The sequence below is a fragment of the Bufo bufo genome, chromosome 6 (genome assembly GCF_905171765.1).
Source record: "Bufo bufo chromosome 6, aBufBuf1.1, whole genome shotgun sequence".
In the NCBI taxonomy this organism is placed as follows: Eukaryota; Metazoa; Chordata; class Amphibia; order Anura; family Bufonidae; genus Bufo; species Bufo bufo.
Window position 1 is genome coordinate 18595149 of NC_053394.1, and position 26629 is coordinate 18621777.

The window sequence follows — 26629 nt, forward strand, 5'->3', positions numbered from 1 at the left end:
TGCCCTTTAAAAACAAAAAGCAATGCACACTGTCTACACAGAATACTGTATCATCCTGCTCACTGTCAGGCTGGATGTTGTAAAGGACAGAGGGCAGGTATGCAAGTCTGCTCTGCGCACAAATAATCCTGCATTTAGACTTTTAAAAGCCGCCAGTAAATCATGCAGAACGAGGCCCTGCAAGTGAGGCGACTGCGCAGCGCCTGCCTGACTGCACAATTATAATACCACCAGACGGGGGGGGGGAATCATCCGGCTTCTGAAAAGATGACTCTGCAAACGCTGCGTTATCAGGATAAATTATTTAGGACAAGTCTTTGACACTTCTCATAAAGAATGTAAAACCGCCAAATGTAGGGTATAGAGTCACTGCAAAGAGTCCGGAGGACAGGACAATTATATAACATTACCCGATACCTCTGCTCAAGGTCATCAGCAATATAAACTACATGCACCACAGCGGATAGTGCAAGATATGAAAATTCTTCTACCTACAGGGGGCAGTATTATAGTAGTTATATTATTGTACATAGGAGCAGTATTATAGTAGTTATATTCTTGTACATAGGAGCAGTATTATAGTAGTTATATTCTTGTACATAGGAGGCAGTATTATAGTAGTTATATTCTTGTACATAGGAGCAGTATTATAGTAGTTATATTCTTGTACATAGGAGGCAGTATTACAGTAGTTATATTCTTGTACATAGGAGCAGTATTATAGTAGTTATATTCTTGTATATAGGAGCAGTATTATAGTAGTTATATTCTTGTACATAGTAGCAGTATTATAGTAATTATATTCTTGTACATAGGAACAGTATTATAGTAGTTATATTCTTGTACATAGGAGGCAGTATTATAGTAGTTATATTCTTGTACATAGGAGCAGTATTATAGTAGTTATATTCTTGTACATAGGAGCAGTATTATAGTAGTTATATTCTTGTACATAGGAGCAGTATTATAGTAGTTATATTCTTGTACATAGGAGCAGTATTATAGTAGTTATATTCTTGTACATAGGAGGCAGTATTATAGTAGTTATATTCTTATACATAGGAGCAGTATTATAGCAGTTATATTCTTGTACATAGGAGCAGTAATATAGTAGTTATATTCTTGTACATAGGAGCAGTATTATAGTAGTTATATTCTTGTACATAGGAGGCAGTATTATAGTAGTTATATTCTTGTACATAGGAGCAGTATTATAGTAGTTATATTCTTGTACATAGGAGCAGTATTATAGTAGTTATATTCTTGTATATAGGAGCAGTATTATAGTAGTTATATTCTTGTAGATAGGAGGCAGTATTATAGTAGTTATATTCTTGTACATAGGAGCAGTATTATAGTAGTTATATACTTGTACATAGGAGCAGTATTATAGTAGTTATATTCTTGTACATAGGAGCAGTATTATAGTAGTTATATTCTTGTACATAGGAGCAGTATTATAACAGTAATATTCTTGTAGATAGGAGGCAGTATTATAGTAGTTATATTCTTGTACATAGGAGCAGTATTATAGTAGTTATATACTTGTACATAGGAGCAGTATTATAGTAGTTATATTCTTGTACATAGGAGTAGTATTATAGTAGTTATATTCTTGTACATAGGAGGCAGTATTATAGTAGTTATATTCTTGGACATAGGAGCAGTATTATAGTAGTTATATTCTTGGACATAGGAGCAGTATTATAGTAGTTATATTCTTGTACATAGGAGGCAGTATTATAGTAGTTATATTCTTGTACATAGGAGCAGTATTATAGTAGTTATATTCTTGTACATAGGAGCAGTATTATAGTAGTTATATTCTTGTACATAGGAGCAGTATTATAGTAGTTATATTCTTGTACATAGGAGCAGTATTATAGTAGTTATATTCTTGTACATAGGAGGCATTATTATAGTAGTTATATTCTTGGACATAGGAGGCAGTATTATAGTAGTTATACTCTTGTACATAGGAGCAGTATTATAGTAGTTATATTCTTGTACATAGGAGCAGTATTATAGTAGTTATATTGTTGTACATAGGAGCAGTATTATAGTAGTTATATTCTTGTACATAGGAGCAGTATTATAGTAGTTATATTCTTGTACATAGGAGCAGTATTATAGTAGTTATATTCTTGTACATAGGAGCAGTATTATAGTAGTTATATTCTTGTACATAGGAGGCAGTATTATAGTAGTTATATTCTTGTACATAGGGGGCAGTATTATAGTAGTTATATTCTTGTACATAGGAGCAGTATTATATTAGTTATATTCTTGTACATAGGAGGCAGTATTATAGTAGTTATATTCTTGTACATAGGAGCAGTATTATAGTAGTTATATTCTTGTACATAGGAGCAGTATTATAGTAGTTATATTCTTGTACATAGGAGGCAGTATTATAGTAGTTATATTCTTGTACATAGGAGGCAGTATTATTGTAGTTATATTCTTGTACATAGGAGCAGTATTATAGTAGTTATATTCTTGTACATAGGAGCAGTATTATAATAGTTATATTCTTGTACATAGGAGCAGTATTATAGTAGTTATATTCTTGTACATAGGAGCAGTATTATAGTAGTTATATTCTTGTACATAGGAGGCAGTATTATTGTAGTTATATTCTTGTACATAGGAGCAGTATTATAGTAGTTATATTCTTGTACATAGGAGCAGTATTATAGTAGTTATATTCTTGTACATAGGAGCAGTATTATAGTAGTTATATTCTTGTACATAGGGGGCAGTATTATAGTAGTTATATTCTTGTACATAGGAGCAGTATTATAATAGTTATATTCTTGTACATAGGAGCAGTATTATAGTAGTTATATTCTTGTACATAGGAGCAGTATTATAGTAGTTATATTCTTGTACATAGGAGGCAGTATTATTGTAGTTATATTCTTGTACATAGGAGCAGTATTATAGTAGTTATATTCTTGTACATAGGAGCAGTATTATAGTAGTTATATTCTTGTACATAGGAGCAGTATTATAGTAGTTATATTCTTGTACATAGGGGGCAGTATTATAGTAGTTATATTCTTGTACATAGGAGCAGTATTATAGTAGTTATATTCTTGTACATGGTAGCATTTTCCTGTACACAGAAGGTAATATTATAGTATCTATACACTTGTACATAGGGGAAAACATATTAGAGGAGTTGAGGACATTCACATTTTGAGAACCTAAGTTTTTCAGTATAATTTTAAGTCAGCCAAATCATCCAGAGAAATAAAAAGCTAAAGGTTTATTCCCATGTGGGTCCTTTATGACATATTGTTAGGACATACCATTAATGTCAGGGCCTCTAAAGTGTGGTACTATTTTCAGAATTCCCATGGCAGTGAATGGAGGTATGGTCGTGCATTCCCATTCACTGCTATAGGACTTCTGAAAAAAACATGTGTGCTTGGTCTTCTATTTTTGAAAGTCCTACACCAGTGAATGGAAAGTACCCTTCATATGTGTGAAGTGCTCTCTGTTCAATTCAGGGTCCTGTTCAAGAGATAGGAGTGGGTCCCATATGTGGTCAGACCTGCAGTCCTGCACCTATTGGACATTTATGGCGTATCCTATTGAGAATACCCTTTTAAAACCAGACGGACAATATAGGAGCTTTCACAGATATCAGCGAAGATAATGGCAGGACATAGAAACCATTACTATGACCACCATGCATGGAGGACTTTATACCTGAGATCTTCCACATTGGCCACTGTTTTGGACAGGATTCCTTTCTCTCGTCTCAGTTTTTTAATCTCCAGTTTGAGGAGCCGGATGTCCTCCACCCTCTGCTTGTACTGGCTCTCCCCTTTGTTCAGGATGGACTCCTGGATTTTGATCTTCTCGTACAGTAAAGCCAACTCATCGTTTCTCCGGACCAGCTGTGTGCCTAACATATCCCTCTCGCCGATCACCTGCACACACACACAATGTAATGAATATCAGATAGGACATCAGCAACACGGCAAATGCTTTCTTGTAATAATGTCCTGTTGTTTCGTTCTTCTGGTGTCTCCTCTACAAAACCTAATTAAGTGATCGGTCAGGACAAAGATGGGGACCCTTAGTGATCTCGCTGACTGTGGGGGGTCTTGCTGCTCTAAATCCTAAATCCTTTGTTACTGCCAGTGAACTGCTTAGTAAATGCTCACTTTTCCTGCAGGCATCTATAAAAACGAGATTTTTGTGGACTCACCTGTAAAATCTCATTGGGGGACACAGGACCGCGGGTATAGCTGCTGCTGCCGCCACTAGGAGGCGACACTAGGCTAAAAAGTGTTAGCTCCTCCCGCCGGCTATATCCCCTCCAGCCTGGAGAGAGCATCAGTTTGTGCACAAGCAGTAGGAGGAAAAGAAATCAGAAATGAAACAACAATAACCAGCGGGTCCGAACCCAAAACTGAGGACCCTACTAGTTACCTGCGGCAAAATTAGAAACAAAAACAACGGGTGGGAGCTGTGTCCCCCAATGAACTCAGCGAGAAAGATTTTAAAGGTGAGTCCACAAAATTCTTGTTTTCTCGCTCGTATCATTGGGGGACACAGGACCGTGGGACGTTCCAAAGCAGTCCATGGGTATGGAAGAAACAGTCGCGGGAGTCTAAGATACCGCAGCCCGCAAGACCTTGCGACCCAGCGCGGCGTCTGCTGACACAAAGGTATGCACCTGGTAGAACTTGGTAAACGTGTACAAGGAAGACCAGGTTGCCGCCTTACACAGCTGCAAAGCGTAAGCTTGGTTGAAACAGGCCCAAGAAGCGTCTACCACCCTGGTCGAGTGAGCCGTGATACGGAGGGGCTGAGCCTTGCCCCGGGAGCGATACCCCTCAGCAATGGCCAAGCGGATCTACCTGGCAATTGTTCCTTTGGAAGCTGCCAAACCCTTGCGAGGACCCTCAGGAATAACAAACAGTGCGTCGGTACGCCAAAAGAACTCTGAAGCGGATAAATAAATCCGCAGGGCACAAACCACGTCCAGCTGGTGAAGGGCCCGTTCCCTAGGATGCAAAGGCGAGGGACAAAATGAGGGAAGAACGATGTCCTCGTTGACATGGAAGGTGGAGACTACCTTCGGAGGAAAGGAAGGCACAGGGAGAAGCACCGCCTTATCTTGGTGCAGAATAAGAAAGGGCTCCCTACAGGAGAGGGCCGCCAATTCCGACACGTGCCTGATGGAGGTGACCACCACCAGAAAGGACACTTTCCAGGAAAGAATGCGGAGAGAAACCATGTCAAGAGGCTCGAAGGGAGCTGATTGGAGAGAACCAAGCACAAGGTTCAAATCCCAAGAGGGTAAAGGGGGGCGATAAGGAAGGACATGTGAACCACCCCTTGGAGAAAGGTCTTAACAGGGGCCTTTTGCACCAGAGGTCGCTGGAAAAATATTGCAAGCGCCGACACCTGCCCATTTAAGGAACTAAGACCAAGACCCAAATCCAGCCCCATTTGCAAAAAGCAGAGGATTGTGGGAAGGGAGAAAGGGAGCGGAGGGAGGCGACGGTCCTCACAGAAGCGCAGGAAAGACTTCCAAATACTGTGATATATCTTGGACGACATCGGCTTCCTGGCCTTAATCATGGTGCAAATGACTCCATCGGAGAAACTCCACTGCTTCAGAATGGCAGCTTTATTAGCCACGCCGTCAAACATAGCGATTCTAAATGCTGGTGGAAGATGGGTTCCTGAGAGAGAAGGTCGTCCCTGAGCGGAAGCGGGCACAGAGCGTCTCCTAGAAGAAGGATGAGATCAGTGTACCAGGCTTGGCACAGCCAATCCGGGGCGATGAGAATCATCTGGATGCCCTCTTGATCCTGGGAAGGACCCGGGGTAGAAGAGGGAGAGGGGGGAAGACATACAGGAGGGAAAAGCAGTCCCATGGGGTCACCAGTGGGTCTACTGCGCATGCCTGGGGATCTCTTGTCCGCGAGATTAAGGTGGGAAGCTTGTGGTTAAACCTGGATGCCATCAGATCCACATCCGGACGGCCCCAACGGAGACAGATGAAGTCAAACACCTCTCAGTGCAGAGACTACTCGCCCGGATCCACAGTCTTCCAGCTGATGAAGTCCACCGTCCAATTCTCCACTCCTGGAATGTAGACTGCCGATAGCGCTGGTACATGTTCCTCTACCCACTTTAGAATTTTTGCCAACTCCGCCATCACCGCCCGACTGCGGGTTACCCCCTGGTGGTTGATGTACACCACCGCTGTGGCATTGTCCGACTGGATCCGGACTGGCAGTCCCCTCAGGAGAGGAGTCTAATGAAGCAGGGACAAATAAATGGCCCCAAGTTCCAGGATGTTGATGGGAAGTCTGGATTTCAATAAAGACTATTTGCCTTGGACTGTCCGAGGTGGGAAGATTCCGCCCCATCCGAGGAGGCTGGCATCGGTGGTGATGACCGACCATGAGGCCAGGAGAAAGGATTTGCCGGAGACCAACGTTAGAGTCGAGAGCCACCACCTGAGTTCCGACCGCACCTGCGGAGGAAGGGCGATGGTATGGTCCAAGGAACTCAGTGTCTTGTCCCAGGATGACAAGATCGCCCGTTGAAGAGGTCGAGTGTGAAAGTGCGCAAACGGAAGAGCCTCGAAGGAAGAGACCATTGTTCCCAAAACTCGCATGCAAAACCGGATGGACGGACGTCTGCTCCGGAGGAGAAGTCGAACCGACTGCTGAAGGCATAACCCTTTTGTCCGAGGGGTGCCAAGGAGAGTAATCCGCATGCTGGGATGCAGTACTGATGCAGGGCGTCCAGGGTGATGAGTAAACCGTCCTCGTTCTGACTGAAGGTCGCAGCCTTGGCGAGAATGTCGTCCATGCAGGGGATCAAGGCAATGCCCCTGGAACGGAGAAGGGCGAGGAGAGAAGCAAGCATCTTCATAAACACTCGCGGTCCTGTTGCTAGGCCGAAGGGTAGAGCCACGAACTGATAGTGGTGAGACTCCACCGCAAAGCGAAGAAAACGCTGGTGCGCGGGAGCAATGGGAATGTGAAGGTACGCGTCCTGAATGTCCACCGAAGAAAGGAACTCGCCCCGTTCCAGAGAGGCAACCACGGAGCGGAGAGACTCCATCCTGAAGTGCTGGACCTTGACAAACCGGTTCAGCAACTTGAGGTCTAGAACTGGGCGAACGGATCCCTCTTTCTTGGGGATAACAAACAGGTTTGTTGTTTGCCTACGGGCGTGTGCCGGGGAAGTGGCGAAAGGAGTGCAAACGGGAGCTCGAGGGCCTGGAACAAACCAAGCGTTTGTCCTTGCCCTGTGGGAGGTGGGTACTTTTACCGTCCATGGAAGCCCCGTCAGGGAACGCTTTGATGAGGAGCCTGCATCCCAGACTTTAAGTCACATTGCACGCCGTAAGGCGACCGTGAGAGCGGATAAGCAGGCAACAAGAGAGCCCGCGTCCAAAGAGGCCTCACAGAGGTACTTCACCGCCTGAGAGATCTCTAGGGCCAAAGACTGCAGGTCCGCCGGGGAAAGATCAGCCATGATGTCCTGGTGCAGGCGAAGGGCCCATTCAGAGACCGCCTTAGCCACCCAAGCTGAGGCAAAAATGGGACGAAGCGTGGAGCCAGACGCCGCAAAAGCGGACTTAGTAAAAGACTCTAGGCAGCGATCCATGGGGTCTGGTGAGGACTGGTCAACCAATCGACCGATGACAGAAAGGGTGGATTGGAAAATTTTGATAGGTCTTCTACTGCCCGGGACAGGGCGAAGGCCCAAAACGGTTCCACACTGGGGGCAGTGCGGCTGCTCAGGAGGAATGGCTAGGGCCGGTCTGGGCGCACGACATGCGGTACACAGGGAGTCCGACTGGCGGCAAGGAAACTTGAGCTTGCATTTTGTGCACGCGTAGTGGGTGGGGGCTGGTGACGGGCGGGCATCAGACGTGGGTTCGGACATGGCTCTAAGAGCTGATTCCAGGGCTGGAGGGATATAAGGTTGTCCTACCAGAAAAGCTGCAGGTGGAACCAGGTCCAGATGTTCCCCAGTGAATCTTCATGCTGACCAAGAAGAAGAGGGAGAGGAATGCCGGCTTCTCTCTGGGCCCGCGCGGGAAAAAGAGGCATCCCCGTCCTCCTAGGAGTGTCCGGCGGCCGAGGGCCCCGCCCCGCAAGCATAGAGGGCGGGGGGAGGGTCCAGAGAAATTGAGGCCTAGTAGGCCCCCGAGACTGGGTGCTAAATTAGTTGCGGCTGGTGGCCGCGACACACTTCCGGTTGCCGAAAACCGGATGCGGAACGTGAGAAGGGGAGGCTGGCCAGAAGAGAGGGCGCACACCGAAGACCCCACCAGAGGAGAAGAAAAGGGCCAAAGGCATGCGGGGGCCAGGAAGACCGCAAACTGGGGTAGGCTGCAAAAGAAGCGGGGGCTAAATTAGATTTTTTTATTTTATTGGGAGAGCAGGACTGGGAGGGAGCCGACCCGGGCCATTGTCCAAGGGAGAACAGGGAGGCCAGGCGGCCCTGTTCCCCCAGCCTGAAAAGGAAACAAAATAAAAATAAACAATAGCAGAATTGAGCCTGCAGAGCAGGGAGGTCTGCCTCCTACGACACTAAGCTAAAAACTGATATGCTCTCTCAGGCTGGAGAGGATATAGCCGGCGGGAGGAGCTAACACTTTTTAGCCTAGTGTCGCCTCCTAGTGGCAGTAGCAGCTATACCCACGGTCCTGTCCTCCCCAATTATACGAGTTAGAAATACCAGCCTTCCTCCAGAGCGAGAGCTGCCCTGGTTCTCTGTTCTAACAGGAGGGACAGGAGGTTCCATTTGGAAATTCCTCTATTACCAACATATGTCCTAAGAAGGTATATAGTCTGGGGTTCGGTAAAGGGGGTCAACCCTATTAGGATATGTGCAGATCCAATACTTAACCAAAGCATAATAAAGTAAGTAATAATCCAAAACATAATAAAGGTTTGAGGCACTCGCTCGTATGGGGTGATGACTGAAGGCTGAGTTGCATGGAAGCAAAATATTGCTAAAAGTGTTCGGCAGCTGATGTCACTTTAGATCAGGACCATCCTATAAAGTCGCATTTCCCCCTGAGTAAGCTGACGCGAAACACGTGTTGGGGTCTCTTGGAGGGGCCACTAGCCGGGTCTGTATTGCGTATATGTTGTCACATGATTTGATTTTGTATTTATTTATACTTGTTTCTACATCCCACCTTTTCCACTACTTATTATGCTATAACTTGATGTCCCGACGTGTTTTGTGCCCTCTCCATGTGGTTGTATGTGTCTTTGCCAATTTATGCATCTATTTATTTGTTTTATCGATTTCAATAAAGATATGTTTTTGGATATATATTTGTGTATTATATTTTTGTATATGCTGAGTGCCTGGGTTTGTCCCATCTAAGAGCTATTCATTTTTGACACTTGCGTTTTATTCGTGCTGTATCCTATACTCATCGGTATCCTATAACGGGGACTGGCTGAGATCCGCCCACAATCTGGCAAACATGCTGAGAATCAGCCGGACAAAAATCACTGCAACCAACAGTATCTGTCCGGCCGATTCTCGGCATAGTTGCGGGGTTGCAGCCAGATCTCCGCCGTTCCCCATTACAGTTAATGAGGCTGGAGGGTATTCAGGCAGCGTCCGGAAATGCTGAATCCAGCAGGCTATTCAATGACGGAACAGCCTGACGGATCTCTTTAACGCTAGAGTGAAACTACCCTAAGATCTGATAATCCTACCTGATCCAGCTCCTTCCTCTGCTGGAGTCGTTCAGCATCTGCTTCAGAGATTATCTTCAAAAGCTTCCGCTCTTCGGCCTCCTGGTTCTCAATGAACTGTTTGGCCTCGATGCTCTGCTGCTTCATTTTCTGCAGCTCAGCCTGTGATAAAAAGACATAAGAATCAGTAACTATTACCCGTCTATCATCCATATATTACCCATCTGTCATCTATATATTACCCGTCTATCATCCATATATTACCCATCTGTCATCTATATATTACCCGTCATCCAAACATTACCCGTCTGTCATCCATACATTACCCGTCTGTCATCCATACATTACCCGTCTGTCATCCATACATTACTCGTCTGTCATCCATACATTACCCGTTTTTCATCCATACATTACCCGTCTGTCATCCATACATTACACATCTGTCATCCATACAATACACGTCTGTCATCCATATATTACCCGTCTGTCATCCATACATTACCCGTCTGTCATCCATACATTACCCGTCTGTCATCCATACATTACCCGTCTGTCATCCATATATTACACGTCTTTCATCCATACATTACACGTCTGTCATCCATACATTACCCGTCTGTCATCCATACATTACCCGTCTGTCATCCATACATTACCCGTCTGTCATCCATACATTACCCGTCTGTCATCCATACATTACCCGTCTGTCATCCATACATTACCCGTCTGTCATCCATACAGTACACGTCTGTCATCCATACATTACATGTCTATCATCCATACAGTACACGTCTGTCATCCATACATTACATGTCTATCATCCATACAATACACGTCTGTCATCCATATATTACCCGTCTGTCATCCATACATTACCCGTCTGTCATCCATACATTACCCGTCTGTCATCCATAGATTACCCGTCTGTCATCCATACATTACCCGTCTGTCATCCATATATTACCTGTCTATCATCCATATATATATTACTCTTCTGTCATCCATATATTACACATCTGTCATCTATATATTACCCATCTATCATCCATATATTACCGATCTATCATCCATATATATTACCCTTCTATAATTCATATATATATTACCCGTTTGTCATCCATATATTACCCATCTGTCATCCATATATGACCCGTCTGTCATTCATATACACTGCTCAAAAAAATAAAGGGAACACTTAAACAACACAATGTAACTCCAAGTCAATCACACTTCTGTGAAATCAAACTGTCCACTTAGGAAGCAACACTGAGTGACAATCAATTTCACATGCTGTTGTGCAAATGGGATAGACAACAGGTGGAAATTATAGGCAATTAGCAAGACACCCCCAATAAAGGAGTGGTTCTGCAGGTGGTGACCACAGACCTCTTCTCAGTTCCTATGCTTCCTGGCTGATGTTTTGGTCACTTTTGAATGCTGGCGGTGCTTTCACTCTAGTGGTAGCATGAGACGGAGTCTACAACCCACACAAGTGGCTCAGGTAGTGCAGCTTATCCAGGATGGCACATCAATGCGAGCTGTGGCAAGAAGGTTTGCTGTGTCTGTCAGCGTAGTGTCCAGAGCATGGAGGCGCTACCAGGAGACAGGCCAGTACATCAGGAGACGTGGAGGAGGCCATAGGAGGGCAACAACCCAGCAGCAGGACCGCTACCTCCGCCTTTGTGCAAGGAGGAACAGGAGGAGCACTGCCAGAGCCCTGCAAAATGACCTCCAGCAGGCCACAAATGTGCATGTGTCTGCTCAAACGGTCAGAAACAGACTCCATGAGGGTGATATGAGGGCCCGACGTCCACAGGTGGGGGTTGTGCTTACAGCCCAACACCGTGCAGGACGTTTGGCATTTGCCAGAGAACACCAAGATTGGCAAATTCGCCACTGGCGCCCTGTGCTCTTCACAGATGAAAGTAGGTTCACACTGAGCACATGTGACAGACGTGACAGAGTCTGGAGACGCCGTGGAGAACGTTCTGCTGCCTGCAACATCCTCCAGCATGACCGGTTTGGCATTGGGTCAGTAATGGTGTGGGGTGGCATTTCTTTGGAGGGCCGCACAGCCCTCCATGTGCTCGCCAGAGGTAGCCTGACAGCCATTAGGTACCGAGATTAGATCCTCAGACCCCTTGTGAGACCATATGCTGGTGCGGTTGGCCCTGGGTTCCTCCTAATGCAAGACAATGCTAGACCTCATGTGGCTGGAGTGTGTCAGCAGTTCCTGCAAGACGAAGGCATTGATGCTATGGACTGGCCCGCCCGTTCCCCAGACCTGAATCCAATTGAGCACATCTGGGACAGACTGTCCAGGAGTTGGCAGATGCTTTAGTCCAGGTCTGGGAGGAGATCCCTCAGGAGACCGTCCGCCACCTCATCAGGAGCATGCACAGGCGTTGTAGGGAGGTCATACAGGCACGTGGAGGCCACACACACTACTGAGCCTCATTTTGACTTGTTTTAAGGACATTACATCAAAGTTGGATCAGCCTGTAGTGTGTTTTTCCACTTTAATTTTGAGTGTGACTCCAAATCCAGACCTCCATGGGTTAAAAAATTTGATTTCCATTTTTTTTATGTGTGATTTTGTTGTCAGCACATTCAACTATGTAAAGAACAAAGTATTTCAGAAAAATATTTAATTAATTCAGATCTAGGATGTGTTATTTTTGTGTTCCCTTTATTTTTTTGAGCAGTGTATATATTACCTGTCTGTCATTCATATATATTACCCAGCTATCATCCCATATGTTAACTCTATTACCAGTCTATCAGGCCGCTTTCACACAGCGATTGAGAAGCAATAGATCAATGGATGTGGATGTACCGTCCGTGTGTATTTTTTCTACAGATTGGCTTATTTGCAGTTTTGTCTCTATTTTTTGTTTTTTTTCATGGTGTCCGCCCTCCTACCATTTGACTTATGTGTTTTTAGTTAGCAGGAGATCGCATAAGGGTTAATACCCATTTGATCTCAGTCTAGTTTCTGAGAACACATGGAAAGGGGAGCTTTTGAGATCAGTTCACATGGTGGCTGTTAATGCTGTGCCTGTGCACTAGTGGGGCCCAGTGTCAAGGGCCTGACAGCAGGGGTGTTGTTGGGCTGCTGGGTGCTGTGTTGTGGTGGTCCCATGTAGAGGTGCGCCAAAGTAGAGTAGGGAGCCACTCGCAAGAGGTCACCTTGACGTGGTTAGTGGGCCTATGCATTTTGATCCAAACATATACAAAGTCTTGTGTACTGTTTATAAATGATGCTGAGAAGCGATAAAGTAATGGATATGGTTGTGCAATGACCCTTTATCTACCAACTGGTAAAGCACCCATATTTTACCCTTCTATCATCTCATATTTTATCCATCTATCACCTATATTCAGGGGGGAACTGTTTGGTTGATTGCTAAGTCATGGAGTTTACAAGACACCTGCATAGAGCACAGAATGATCAGGCAAAATCATAGTCAGGGACAGGCCGAGGTCAGGACAGACAGAGTACTTGTAATCCACTAAACAATCCGAGATCAGGCAGAGGTCAGGTCAAGTGGAAAAGGGTCAAATCTAGGAAACAGGCAGAAGTCAGTACAGTGGCAGACAAACCATATGACAGCACAGCTTTGCAGGACACTGGTGGACTAGAACCTATTGCTCAGGCCTCTTCCCACAGGGGAAGGTGCCTTAAGTACCCCAAGGTGGCCGTCCATTGGCTGGTGAAGATTAGTGTGAACTCGCTGATCAGGACACACTTGGCTTCAAAGGACCAAACACATCTAAATCTGTCCCACTGGTGAGAAATATTGTGTCCAGGACTGGCACACCATCACAGGGGCACTGCCCTAGTGCAGTGTGCCATGTGCTTTTTGTCATAGGAGGGGCTTCATAACAATGGTGTCCATATTTTTCAAAGTATCTACACAAGAAAACTAGAATAAATTTAACACAGCAACATAAACAGCCCTTCTATCACACCGTCCAGCTGAATCAGTCAGACACAGGCGAAACAGCAAACCTACGAGGACCAACACCTCACTCAGATGTAATCTACACTCACTGACAAAAAAGTACCGCACCAGGAAGGAGTCGTAGGGATGAAGATTCCTCCGTGTGACTGTGATTGTAATATAAGAGGAAAGGAGAACATTATTTGGAAAACTGTAAAACTGAGGCTCTAGGATCCTTTTGGCAGCCCCTAGACTGGATACAAGATGAGATACAGCCTCTAGCCTGGATACAATATGAGATACAGCCTCTAGCCTGGATACAAGATGAGATATGGCCTCTAGCCTGGATACAAGATGAGATATGGCCTCTAGAATGGATACAAGATGAGATACAGCCTCTAGCCTGGATACAAGATGAGATACAGCCTCTAGCCTGGATACAAGATGAGATACAGCCTCTAGAATGGATACAAGATGCGATACAGCCTCTAGAATGGATACAAGATGAGATACAGCCTCTAGCCTGGATACAAGATGAGATACAGCCTCTAGCCTGGATACAAGATGAGATACAGCCTCTAGAATGGATATAAGACGCGATACGGCCTCTAGTCTGGATACAAGATGAGATACGGCCTCTAGAATGGATACAAGATGCGATACGGCCTCTAGAATGGATACAAGATGTGATACGGCCTCTAGAATGGATACAAGATGCAATACGGCCTCTAGAATGGATACAAGACGCGATTCGGCCTCTAGTCTGGATACAAGATGAGATATGGCCTCTAGTCTGGATACAAGATGAGATACGGCCTCTAGAATGGATACAAGATACTATACGGCCTCTAGAATGGATACAAGATACTATACGGCCTCTAGAATGGATACAAGACGCGATACGTCCTCTAAAATGGATACAAGATGCGATACAGCCTCTAGAATGGATACAAGATGAGATACAGCCTCTAGCCTGGATAAAAGATGAGATACAACCTCTCGCCTGGATAAAAGATGAGATACAACCTCTAGCCTGGATATTAAATGAGATACAACCTCTAGCCTGGATACAAGATGAGATATGGACTGTGGCCTGGATAGAAGATGAGATACGGCCTCTAGCCTGGATATAAGATGAGATACGGCCTCTAGCCTGGATACAAGATGAGATACAGCCTCTAGCCTGGATAGAAGATGAGTTACGGACTGTGGCCTGGATAGAAGATGAGATACGGACTGTGGCCTGGATAGAAGATGAGATACGGACTGTGGCCTGGATAGAAGATGAGATACGGCCTCTAGCCGTGATATAAGATGAGATACAGTTGGGCATGGAGGCTTACAGGTTCCATGAGGTATCGTGCGGCACATTTGCCCCCAGATGTTACAGTTGGGCCTGTAGATCCTGCACACTCGTGAGTTGGTGAAGCTCAAGTCCCAGCTGGTCCCATAAATTAAATAAATCTGGTGACCGGGCAGCCAAGGAAGTGTTGTAATCTGGAGGAGACATTCCTGGGAAACCCTTGCTGTGGGCGAGCATTATCCTGCATAAAAATGGAAGCCCTGCGATGAGAGGAACGCATGTGGCGGCAGGATGTCCTGCACATATCACTGAGCTGTTAGTGTCCTCGTATCACTACTAGGGGTGACCGACTGTCGTATACGATGGCCCCCCAGATCATCACACCAGCAGTGGGGGCAGTGTGTCACTCCACAGCAAAGGCAGGACTGAAGCGCTCACCATGAGGCCTCCATACTGCAACCCGACCATCACGGGATCCCAAACAGAACCTGGATTCATCACTGAAGATGATACGAGTCCAGTCCGCAGAGGTCCAGGCTACTTGTTCACGACAGCACTGCAAACAAGGGTTGTGGTGGCTGGTTGTCAATGGCAGAACATGTAATGGGTGCATGACACTTCTGCTGCAAATGGCCCGGACAGAGATATGGGTGTAATGAAGGGACCACCTGTGTCTGAATAGTGGACGACAAAACTGTGGGAGCCGCTCGTGCTTGTCGGGGGATCAAACGATCCTCTCTATTGGTGATCTGTCTGGGACATCCGAAGCCTGTTCTCTGTGTGCTCCCTTATGTAACCACTGCTCCCAACATCTCCTAACAGCTAGGTCAGAACAACCTAGATGGTGCCACACTATGTATTTAAACGAACACTAGGTAGTGCCATGATGAGGGATGATGCGGCATGTATAGAAATGTCAATATGGACTTCTATACCGCTGGGTATGGTCCCCTCTGCTGGATTAGCTTTCACAGTGGTGATGAATATGACAAACACTGCTTTAACCATAGTAAGTCATATCTAGTAGCCATGCTCAGGTATTCAGCTCTTCGGGATGAAGCAACGTGCGGTCAGTGTCTCTCTGGCATGGAGCAGCAATAATCAGGGTGAGGGACAGGATTGCCCGGGGCGTTGACTAATGTGCTGCTGAGATTTGGACGCCTTCCCTGCTAAATAATTGAGCTGCAAAAGCGTCGGTGTCAGGCTGATGGCGGCGGATCCCTGAAGTGTCAGAGGAAATGAGCTGTGTGCGCTGGCAGCACCTTGTACGCCGGGGAGCGGCCGCTGTAGATTCTCAGTGACTGTGACAGGCCTGACAGATGAAGGGGAGATCGACCTAAACACATCAATCGTCCCCTGACTCAGCTGATCAATCGCTAATCTGTCACTAATGCAATGAATCTCTGACAAGGGTCCGCAGAGGTGAAGGTGACGTAAAAGGGGTCTATCCAGGGGCATAACTAAAAGTGGAGCACCGGCGGCAATTGCATATGGGCCCTGATGGTCTCTTTGTCACGTGACACACGGCAGGTGGGGGGTCTTTGATAGATTTTGCATAGGAGCCCAAGAGCTTCAGTTTATGTCTCTGGGCATATTCCTACGATGTCTGATAGTATAAATAAAAAAAATTAACTCACCTCATCTTGTTGTTCGCGCAGCCGGCATCTTCTTCTCTTCTTCTTTCTTCTTCTTTCAGGACCTGCCGAAGGACCTTTGATGACGTAATCGCGCGCACACCACGTGGTGAGTGCGGTGACGTCAGCACAGGTCCTGCTGAATGAAGATAGAAATCTTCTATCCTAATTTGGCAGGACCTGCGCTGACGTCACCACGCTCACCGCGTGGTGAGCGTGATTACGTCATCAAAGGTCCTTTGGCAGGTCCTGAAAGAAGAAGAAGAGAAGAAGATGCCGGCTGTGCGAACAACAAGATGAGGTGAGTTCATTTTATTTTTTTTATTAACCCCTAAAGCCACATTTTAGTAAGCATTCTGTAACCATGTTATAAAGGGAAAATAATAAAATATACAAAACACCGAACCCAAACCAGAACTTCAGTGAAGAAGTCCGAGTTCGGGTCTGGGTACCACAGTCAGTTTTTTATCACGCACGTGCAAAACGCATTGCACCCGCGCGATAAAAACTGAACATCGGAACACAATCACAGTCAAAACTGACTGCAATTGCGCACCTACTCGCACGATTTTCCCTGATCGCAGACGCAACCGGACCTAATCCGGACACGCTCGTCTGCAAGGGGCCTAAGGGTTGCTTCTGCTATTGCAGCTTAGCTCCGTTGATGTGAACAAGGCTCAGCTGCAATACCAGACACCACCTGGGGACAGGCGTAGCACTCTTTTGAGAAGAGAGCAGCCATATTTTTCGAAACCGGCACAACCCCTTTAATGCCCATAGACCATAAGGGTCCATTCACACGTCCATAGAATGTGTCCGCACCCGTTCCGCAATTATCCGAAACGGGTGCGGACCTATTCATTCTCTATGGGGCAGGAATGGATGTGGGCAATTGCGGACAAGAATAGGCAGTTCTATGGGGTGCCGGCCGGGTGTATTGCGGATCCGCAATACACTAAGGACGTGTGAATGGACCCTATTGGAGAGGGCAGCCTACTTCCTTCTTCTCCTCCCTATTTCGGCTATAGCTACGGACTCTGGATTGTCAGACCAGGATCACTGGACCCCAATTCTCCCAATAGGTTGGAGACCCAGAGATGAGACCCCACCTAATAGACCTAGGATATGCCATAAATATCTATTATCGAATTACCCCTTTAACTCCATTGCAATCTGCCAGTTCCACTATGAGCATTAGATGTGAGACAGATGGAATTGCTGACAACCTTTAGTGTATCCATAACAACCTGACTGATCAGTATACGGCTACATTCACCCCGTGTGCATTCTGCAATTTGCGGACCGCACATGGCCGCCACTATGATAGAACATGCCTATTCTTGTCCGCAATTGCGGACAAGAATAGGACATGCTCTATCATTTTTGCTGGGTCGCGGAAAGGAACTACCGTGTGCTGTCCGGATCTTTTGCAGCCCCGTTGAAATGAATGGGTCCACATCCGTTCTGCAAAATTGCGGAATGGATACGGACCCATAATACGGTCGTGTGAATGAGCACTTAAACTGGATTGTCCACGTGCTCCAGCAGAGGAGGCAAAAAGCAGCAGATACATTGGGACCCCCAAATGTGATCAGTGACCTATGAAGAGGGGACGAACCTTCAGAGCCTCCTTCTCCTTCTCCAGACGTTGGCGATCCAGAGAGGCCTTGAACAGAGCGGACTCCTTGGAGGTGATCTCTTCCTTCAGCTGGTCGACCTGGTGGTTCATTATCTTCAGCTTCCGCTTCATCTCGGTTATTTCATCCTGTGAAAAAGACATCTTGGTCAACCCTAACGTTTGAAATGTGACAGAAAAATTAGAAAATTGTAAGAACGTTGTGCCATTTTTAATCCAGGCAGATTTGAAAAAATACTTCTAAGGAAAAAGGTAAGCAAGTAGGAAAGGGGAGGAGCTATAAAAAGGGGGTGGGTGGGAGGAGCTAAACAAGTAGGAAAAGGAAGGAACTAAACAAGTAAGAAAAAGAAGGGACTAAAGAAGTAGGAAAAGGAAGAGACTAAGGAAGTAAGAAAAGGAAGGGACTAAAGAAGTTGGAAAAGAGACTAAAGAAGTAGGAAAGGAAAGGGGCTTAACAAGTAGGAAAGGGAAGGGGCTAAACAAATGGAAAATGGGAGTAGCTAAACAGGTAGGGAAGGGACTAAACAAGTAGGAAAAGGGAGGGAGTATACAAATGGAAAAAGGAGGGGCTAAACACGAAGGAAAGGGGAGCGTCTAAACAAATAGGGGAAAGAAGGGACTAAACATGTAGGAAAGGAGAGAAACTACAGTAACAGAAGTAGATACAGAAAGGGACCAAACAAATGAAAAAAAAGGGACTAAGCAAGTAGTAAAAGGAAGGAGATAAACAAATGGTAGAGGAGAAGTGCTAAACGAGTAAAAAGGGGAGGGGCTAAACAAATGGTAGAGGAGACGTACTAAACGGGTGGAAAGGGGAGGGGCTAAACAAATGGTAGAGGAGAAGTGCTAAACGAGTAAAAAGGGGAGGGGCTAAACAAATGGTAGAGGAGAAGTGCTAAACGATTAAAAAGGGAAGGGGCTAAACAAATGGTAGAGGAGAAGTGCTAAACGAGTGGAAAGGGGATAAACAAATGGTAGAGGAGAAGTGCTAAACAAGTGGAAAGGGGAGGAGCTAAACATTTAGGAAATGGCAGGAGGTAATGAAATGGGCAAAGGGAGGGGCTAAAGAACTGGAAAATGGAAGGGTTAAACAAATGGGAATGGTTGTGCCAAAATAAATGTATAGGCTCCTAGTTTGATGCATGACAGCCCGGAGGTGGGGTTGGTATGTTGTGAGTTGCAGTAAATTTACAGGTGAAACTGAAAAAATTTGAATATCGTGCAAAGTTCATTTATTTCAGTAATGCAACTAAAAGGTGAAACTAACACATGAGACTCATTACAGGCAAAGCGAGATATTCCTAGCCTTTATTTGTTATAATTTGGATGATTATGGCTTACAGCTTATGAAACCCCTAATGTCACAATCTCAGAAAATTTGAATATTACATGAAATTAATAAAAAAAGGATGTTAAATAGAAAAACGTAGGACCTCTGAAAAGTCTAATCATGCCTATGTCCTCAGTACTTGGGCCCCTCAGTGCGGCGTGGCATGGATGCTATCAGCCTGTGGCACTGCTGAGGTGTTATGGAAGACCAGGACGCTCAAGACTTCAGCTCTTCCTCATTGTTCGGTCTCATGTCTCTCATCTTTCTCTTGGCAATGCTCCGCAGATTCTCTATGGGGTGCAGGTCAGGCGAGTTTGCTGGCCGATCAAGCACAGTAATCCCATGGTCATTCAACCAGGTGTTGGCAGTGTGGGCAGGTGCCAAGTCCTGCTGGAAAATGAAGTCACCATCTCCATAAAGCTCGTCAGCGGAAGGAAACATGAGGTGCTCCAGAATCTCCTGGTAGACGGCCAACACCAGCAGATGACATGGCTCCCCAAGTCACAGACTGTGGAAACTTCACACTGGACTTGAAGCATCTTGCATTGTGTTCCTCTCCTTTCTTCCTCCAGACTCTGGGTCCTTGGTTTCCAAATGAGATGCAAAAGTTGCTCTCATCAGAAAAGAGGACTTTGGAGCACTGAGGAACAGAGCAGTTCTTTTTTTCTTTAGCCCAGGGAAGACGCTTCTGACGTTGTTTGTTGCTCAGGAAAGGCTTGACAAGAGGAATACGAGATCTGAAGCCCATGTCCAGGATCCGTCTGTGTGTGGTGGCTCTTGATGCACTAACTCCAGCCTCGGTCCACTCCTTGTGAATGGCCTTTACCTGACCATCCTCTCCAGGCTGCGGTCATCCCTGCTGCTTGGGCACCTTTGTCTTCCACACTTGTCCCTTCCACATAACTTTCTATTAATGTGCTTTGATGCAGCACTTTGGGAACATCCAACTTCTTTTGCAATTCCCTTTTGAGGCTTTCCCTCCTTATGGAGATGTCAGTGATGGTTTTCTGCACAACTGTCCGGTGGTCAGCAGTCTTTCCCGTGATTGTGATTTCTACTGAACCAGACTGAGAGACAATGTAAAGGCTCAGGAACCCTTTGCTCAGGGGGTATGGATTAATTAGCCGACTGGAGGGTGACACTTTGAGCCGAGAATATTGAACCTTTTCACAATATTCTAATTTTCTGAGATTGAGACTTTGGGGTTTCATAAGCTGAAAACCGTAATCATCCAAATTATAACAAATAAAGGCTTGGAATATCTCGCTTCGCATGTAATGAGTCTCATATGTTAGTTTCACCTTTTAAGTTGCATTACTGAAATAAATGAACTTTTGCACGATACTAAAATTTTTCGAGTTTCACCTGTACATTGTGTACACGCCCCAATTCTGTTTGATGCAATCGGTGCCAAATTAAAGTTTTTGATACATGAACCACATACAGTTAATAGCACAGGGGTTTTCCAAAGGTTTTATGATCTGGAGAGGTCAAACCTCTGAGACCCCCCCAACACTGAGAATAATTGGGCAGTAGCGTTGGTGTAGTGCTGTGCCGCCTCCTCTGCTTCCTCTGCACAGCAGCACCCAGACATTGTCCTATTGAGATTAATCGGTTCCCTACCTTAAACGCCGCTGTTCAGGGACCCTAAGACTAGGGCTACACAGCGACATGTATCGTGCGACACATAGGGCACAACTACAAAGCAACATGTATCGCACAAATATTTTTATAACGAAAGTCTATGGTGTTGCACTGCGACATGCGACATGCTGCGACTGCGACAGTCACAGAAAAATCCATTTTGGATGGGTCTTTTGTGATTGTCGTGTCGCAGTCGCAGCATGTCGCAGTCCATAGACTATCATTATGAAAATTGTCGCGCGACATTGGTGCGACAAAATGTCATCATGTAGCCCTAGCCCTAGTAGGGGACACAGCACTAAACCAGCATTGCATTCCTTTCATTCTGAGGATCGGTGGTTGTCCCAGATGCCAGACATGCCTATCGTACATCCTAGTCATATACCATCACTACCCCTCGCCTTCATTCTCCTGCACCTGAGCTTCGATGAGGTTCTTGCTGTACAGGTTCCGGTCCGACCTCACGGCTTCGTACAGATTCTGCTGCTGTTTCAGTTTTGTTTCCGCTTCTGCAATCTTTTTCTTATAATCAAAGATCTGCATCTCCCGGACTTTAATATCCTCCATGTGCTGAAGAACCTGCAAGACGAGAGTACAATAAAGAGGGCAGAACCGTGGTGGGAACTGACGCGCAGAATATGTAACCTAAACTCCATTTTATTTAGGGGCTGTGGAAAGCTGGGTGACAACCCCTATGGGCACATTAATAGCCCCTATGACTTGCGGGGCCCCGGCATCTGCATGTGGGAGACCAAAATAATTCAGATGACTGGCAAGATTTCTGGTATTCAGATATCCCAATCCTTAGTTTCACCTGGAGATAAGCAGCACTAGAGGCCTGGCAGCCCCTCATCTCCATACTGTGAAATAAGTAGACCAGGCATGCTCAACCTGCGGCCCTCCAGCTGTTGTAAAACTACAACTCCCACCATGCCCTGCTGTAGGCTGTCCGGGAATTATGGGAGTTGTAGTTTTGCAACAGCTGCGTTAGGTTGACCATGCCTGAAGTAGACAGTTTAAGGTGACGTAGGAATGGGGAGCCCACCTTCTGGGTCAGCTCGCTGGCTTCGTTGATGTATCGGTCCCGCTCCTTCTCCAGCTGGTAGATGATCTTCCGTTGTTTCTGCGCCTCCTCTTTGTAGTTAACGATTTCCTCTTCGAGGTTTTTCTTCGACTGTTCGTGGAGTTTGACCAGGTTTAGCTGCTTCTGGGTGGCATTACCCGCTTTCAGGAGGTTCTAGAAGGACAGGAGACATGTGAGGACACTACTTTACTATGAGTTATCAAAAGTCACATCCAGAGCTGCATTCACAATTCTGCTGGATCCCTGCTTGCTCTTGGCTGCTGCACCTTGCTGGTTCAGTGTCTGTAGGGTCATACCCTGCGGTACTTTATAGTATTAGGTACACGGGCACATCTACCACAATGCAAGGTTCCGGGAGGAAATTAGCAGAATAATAAATGCAGCTTTAGATGTGATTGGAGCAGAAGTGCTTGTGTTCACAAGGAAAGTCTGCCTGGTACTTAAAGGAGTTCAGTCATCAGACACAACTCCTTTCAGAATGCGGGCCCCCGGCTCTGGGTCCTGCTCCCGGCCCCCCTGGCAAACAGCTTATGGAGGAGAAATGTGTTATTACATGGCGGCCATTCACATAAATGTGCATCCATGTAATACAAGCAGGGCCCGAGTCCACCAGAACAGATGGAGGACCCCTCTGTGCAGTCCCTATGCCCTGTGGGGATATTTTCCTCAGACAACCCCTTTAAAGGGCATTTCATCTGGCATTCATTTCAATGGAGAGTGACCGTGCACTGAGAATAGGCCCCCAAATCCCTGCTGATATAATGAAACTTTCCACAACTTTGTGCTTCAATTCCTTACCATTTATAAAGCCTATGGACACCTTTGGGACATTTTTATGATTTCATTTTACTCATTTTTGGCTAAAAATAATTTTTTTTCATTGGTCTTTATTAAAAATGTTCAGCCGTTTCTGAGTTACAAGGGTTAAAATATCAGTCTGTTTGCAAGCCGTGCCTTTTTTCTTCTTCTTTGAATCCCGTTAGCTGACAGCTCATGTGCATCTCTGATCTTCTCATAAACACTCATTATAGCTCCTATCAAACTGATAAGTATATGGCTTAAATAGGTGTTAATGGGGGTCAGGAGATCAGAGATAAGAGCTCGTCCTGAGAAGTCAAGGCAGGGGCTTTTGTGTAGGGCTCAAAGAGCACCGCTGATGCTGATACACAGTAACAGAACACAGCTGTGCGAGCAGGTCTCTAAATGTAAACAAGAATGACACCTGATATTCTCACTGACAGAAAGCAGGGATCTTGAAAAACAAAGAAGTGAACCACAAAGTATATTAGAAAGTTGCAGAGTTTTGTATTTTACAATGGGCGGCTCCCATGTAAATGCTGAGCACATATGGACGGCGGGTACTTTAGACTGACCAGCTAGCCCTGGCAATGGTCAGTCAGTGACCATTTATCATACACCACAGATAGCGTCCGACCCCTTACACATGCATGCTTGGTTGGGACAAGCATGCATGTGCTCTCAATGAGCAGATAGGAACAAGCTGCTGACAGCGACTTATGACAAGACAGGATTGGGTAATGCCACCCCATACACAATAGATGGTCACCCGGCCCACTTTCCTCTTACTCGTATGGTCACCCATTATCTAGAACTTTTAGTGTTTCCATGGTAACGGAGCGCTCACCTTGTTCAGTACGTCCCTCTCTCTTATCAGCTCCTCTGCGGCTTTCTTCTCCAGCTCTGCTTGTTTCTTGGCAGATTCCAGCTCTGGGGGAATATGGACATATTATCAGTGTCGGGCTGCTGACGAAACGAGCTGAAACATCAACGCCCCAAACTGCGGCTCGGAGGCGGACCAAAACAACGGTCGTGTGCATGAGGCCTAAAGGGATCGTTCAATCACAGGTCTCATGCACAATGACACCATTAAGCCCATGGATGTAAGAAAGAATATTCCCATTCACTGACAGCTAGCGGTGATCCTGAAAATGGTGAGAAATGGAAGCGCAAAGTCAAATTACAGTTAAAAGCCTCTGTTGGTGGTGAAGTTGAGGTTTCCGTCACTTCTGATGGAAAGAACAGTGAAGCACTGGTACTATGCTTGCTGTCAAACTGACGGAAACCTCGACAGAACCACAATTGGGCCCAATATAATTCAACGGGGTCAGTCAACCACTTTCTGGATCCATTTTGGATGGTTAGCCATGATGCCAGTGTGAATAAAGCATAAAACAGGGCAGGTGTTCAGGCTGAGAATGTTAACAATGAGTATTTCCATTCACTGACAGCAGTCTTATGTTCCTGAACTATATGCTTTGTTTCCATGCGCGGCTTCTCCTCGGGTTCTCCGGTTGGTGGGGCTGTACCTCTCTCCAGTCCTGTGATCTGGTTTTTCAGCGTTTCCCTCTGCTGCTCCACCTCCGTCTTCTGCTCCTCCATCTGACGGTACTTCCTCTGGATTGATTCTCTGACCTTGGAAAGTTTGGAGATTTCCTGCCGCATCTGGCCGACCTCATCTTCTCTAGACTGTGAACGAAAAGGAGGAGACAAGATGAAGGCGATGGAAGCAACCAGTGCGGCCATGTTCCCCATACATCAGCTGATGGCCGGGGGTCCCAGCAGCAGCTTATTGTCAGGGGGTCCACCTCACTCCTGATAGTCCAATGCTGCATCTCCCACTGCTGAAAATGTCCGCAGGTGATGCAGCGACTACATCAACGTAACGCTGCCGGGCCACCCATCAGCACCCCGCGGCTACCTTGTGGGCGTACCAATGGGTAACAGAGGGGTTAAACAGTTAGAATCAAATATAACTCGGATCCCAGCGATTGTAGAAGAGGGTAAATTGTAGGCACTGCTCCCGAGCCGTTGTACATAGTACGACATGTTAGACCTCAGAGAATCTGCTGGAGATGCGGTGGCATATTGGTTGTCTCTACGCGTTCTCAGAGACAGATCTAGCAATAAGAAACGGGAACAAGATGGAGGAAGACAGCGATCCCAGTCCGTCCAGTACACACAGGTCACCCGGCAGTGGTCTTACCTTTAATTCCAGTTGCTTCTGCTGGTTTTCCTGAGTCAGCTGCTCATTGGTGACGCTGTGCTGCTCGATGTCCTGCTGAAGTTTAGTGTTTCGCATCTGGAACTGTTCTAGTTCTTTGGTGACTCTCTCATTCAGGATCTGCAAGAAATATAGGAAAGTCTATTAACCTCTTATGTGCCTGTATATACTGTATATAAAGTCTGCTAAACACTCGCCACTTATAATTATACTGACCCTGAGTTACATCCTGTATTATACTCCGGAGCTGCGCTCACTATTCTGCTGGTGGAGTCACTGTGTACATACATTACTTATCCTGTACTGATCCTGAGTTACATCCTGTATTATACTCCAGAGCTGCACTCACTATTCTGCTGGTGGAGTCACTGTGTACATACATTACATTACTTATCCTGTACTGATCCTGAGTTACATCCTGTATTATACTCCAGAGCTGCGCTCACTATTCTGCTGGTGCAGTCACTGTGTACATACATTACATATCCTGTACTGATCCTGAGTTACATCCTGTATTATACCCCAGAGCTGCACTCACTATTCTGCTTGTGCAGTCACTGTGTACATACATTACTTATCCTGTACTGATCCTGAGTTACATCCTGTATTATACTCCAGAGCTGCACTCACTATTCTGCTGGTGCAGTCACTGTGTACATACATTACTTATCCTGTACTGATCCTGAGTTACATCCTGTATTATACTCCGGAGCTGCGCTCACTATTCTGCTGGTGGGGTCACTGTGTACATACATTACATTACTTATCCTGTACTGAACCTGAGTTACATCCTGTATTATACCCCAGAGCTGCACTCACTATTCTGCTGGTGGAGTCACTGTGTACATACATTACATTACTTATCCTGTACTGATCCTGAGTTATATCCTGTATTATACCCCAGAGCTGCACTCACTATTCTGCTGGTGGAGTCACTGTGTACATACATTACTTATCCTGTACTGATCCTGAGTTACATCCTGTATTATACTCCAGAGCTGCACTCACTATTCTGCTGGTGCAGTCACTTTGTACATACATTACTTATCCTGTACTGATCCTGAGTTACATCCTGTATTATACTCCAGAGCTGCACTCACTATTCTGCTGGTGCAGTCACTGTGTACATACATTACATTACTTATCCTGTACTGACCCTGAGTTACATCCTGTATTATACTCCAGAGCTGCACTCACTATTCTGCTGGTGCAGTCACTGTGTACATACATTACATTACTTATCCTGTACTGACCCTGAGTTACATCCTATATTATACTCCAGAGCTGCACTCACTATTCTGCTGGTGAAGTCACTGTGT

The 26629-nt window shown here is 45.8% G+C and overlaps 1 protein-coding gene across 3 annotated transcripts in view; it reads right to left on the bottom strand.

The window, feature by feature from the left end:
• The window catches only part of CFAP58 (cilia and flagella associated protein 58), a 76422-nt gene that overhangs the window by 33178 nt on the left and 16615 nt on the right, over positions 1-26629 (bottom strand). For all 3 annotated transcript variants that reach the window (XM_040437794.1, XM_040437793.1, XM_040437792.1), the window contains exons 6-13: positions 25293-25430; positions 24616-24775; positions 23934-24016; positions 22250-22441; positions 21622-21783; positions 18213-18359; positions 9735-9875; positions 3718-3941 (exon numbers count right to left, since the gene is read on the bottom strand). In XM_040437794.1, the coding sequence (XP_040293728.1) occupies positions 3718-3941; positions 9735-9875; positions 18213-18359; positions 21622-21783; positions 22250-22441; positions 23934-24016; positions 24616-24775; positions 25293-25430 (1247 nt within the window). The remainder of the gene's footprint in view (positions 1-3717; positions 3942-9734; positions 9876-18212; positions 18360-21621; positions 21784-22249; positions 22442-23933; positions 24017-24615; positions 24776-25292; positions 25431-26629) is intronic.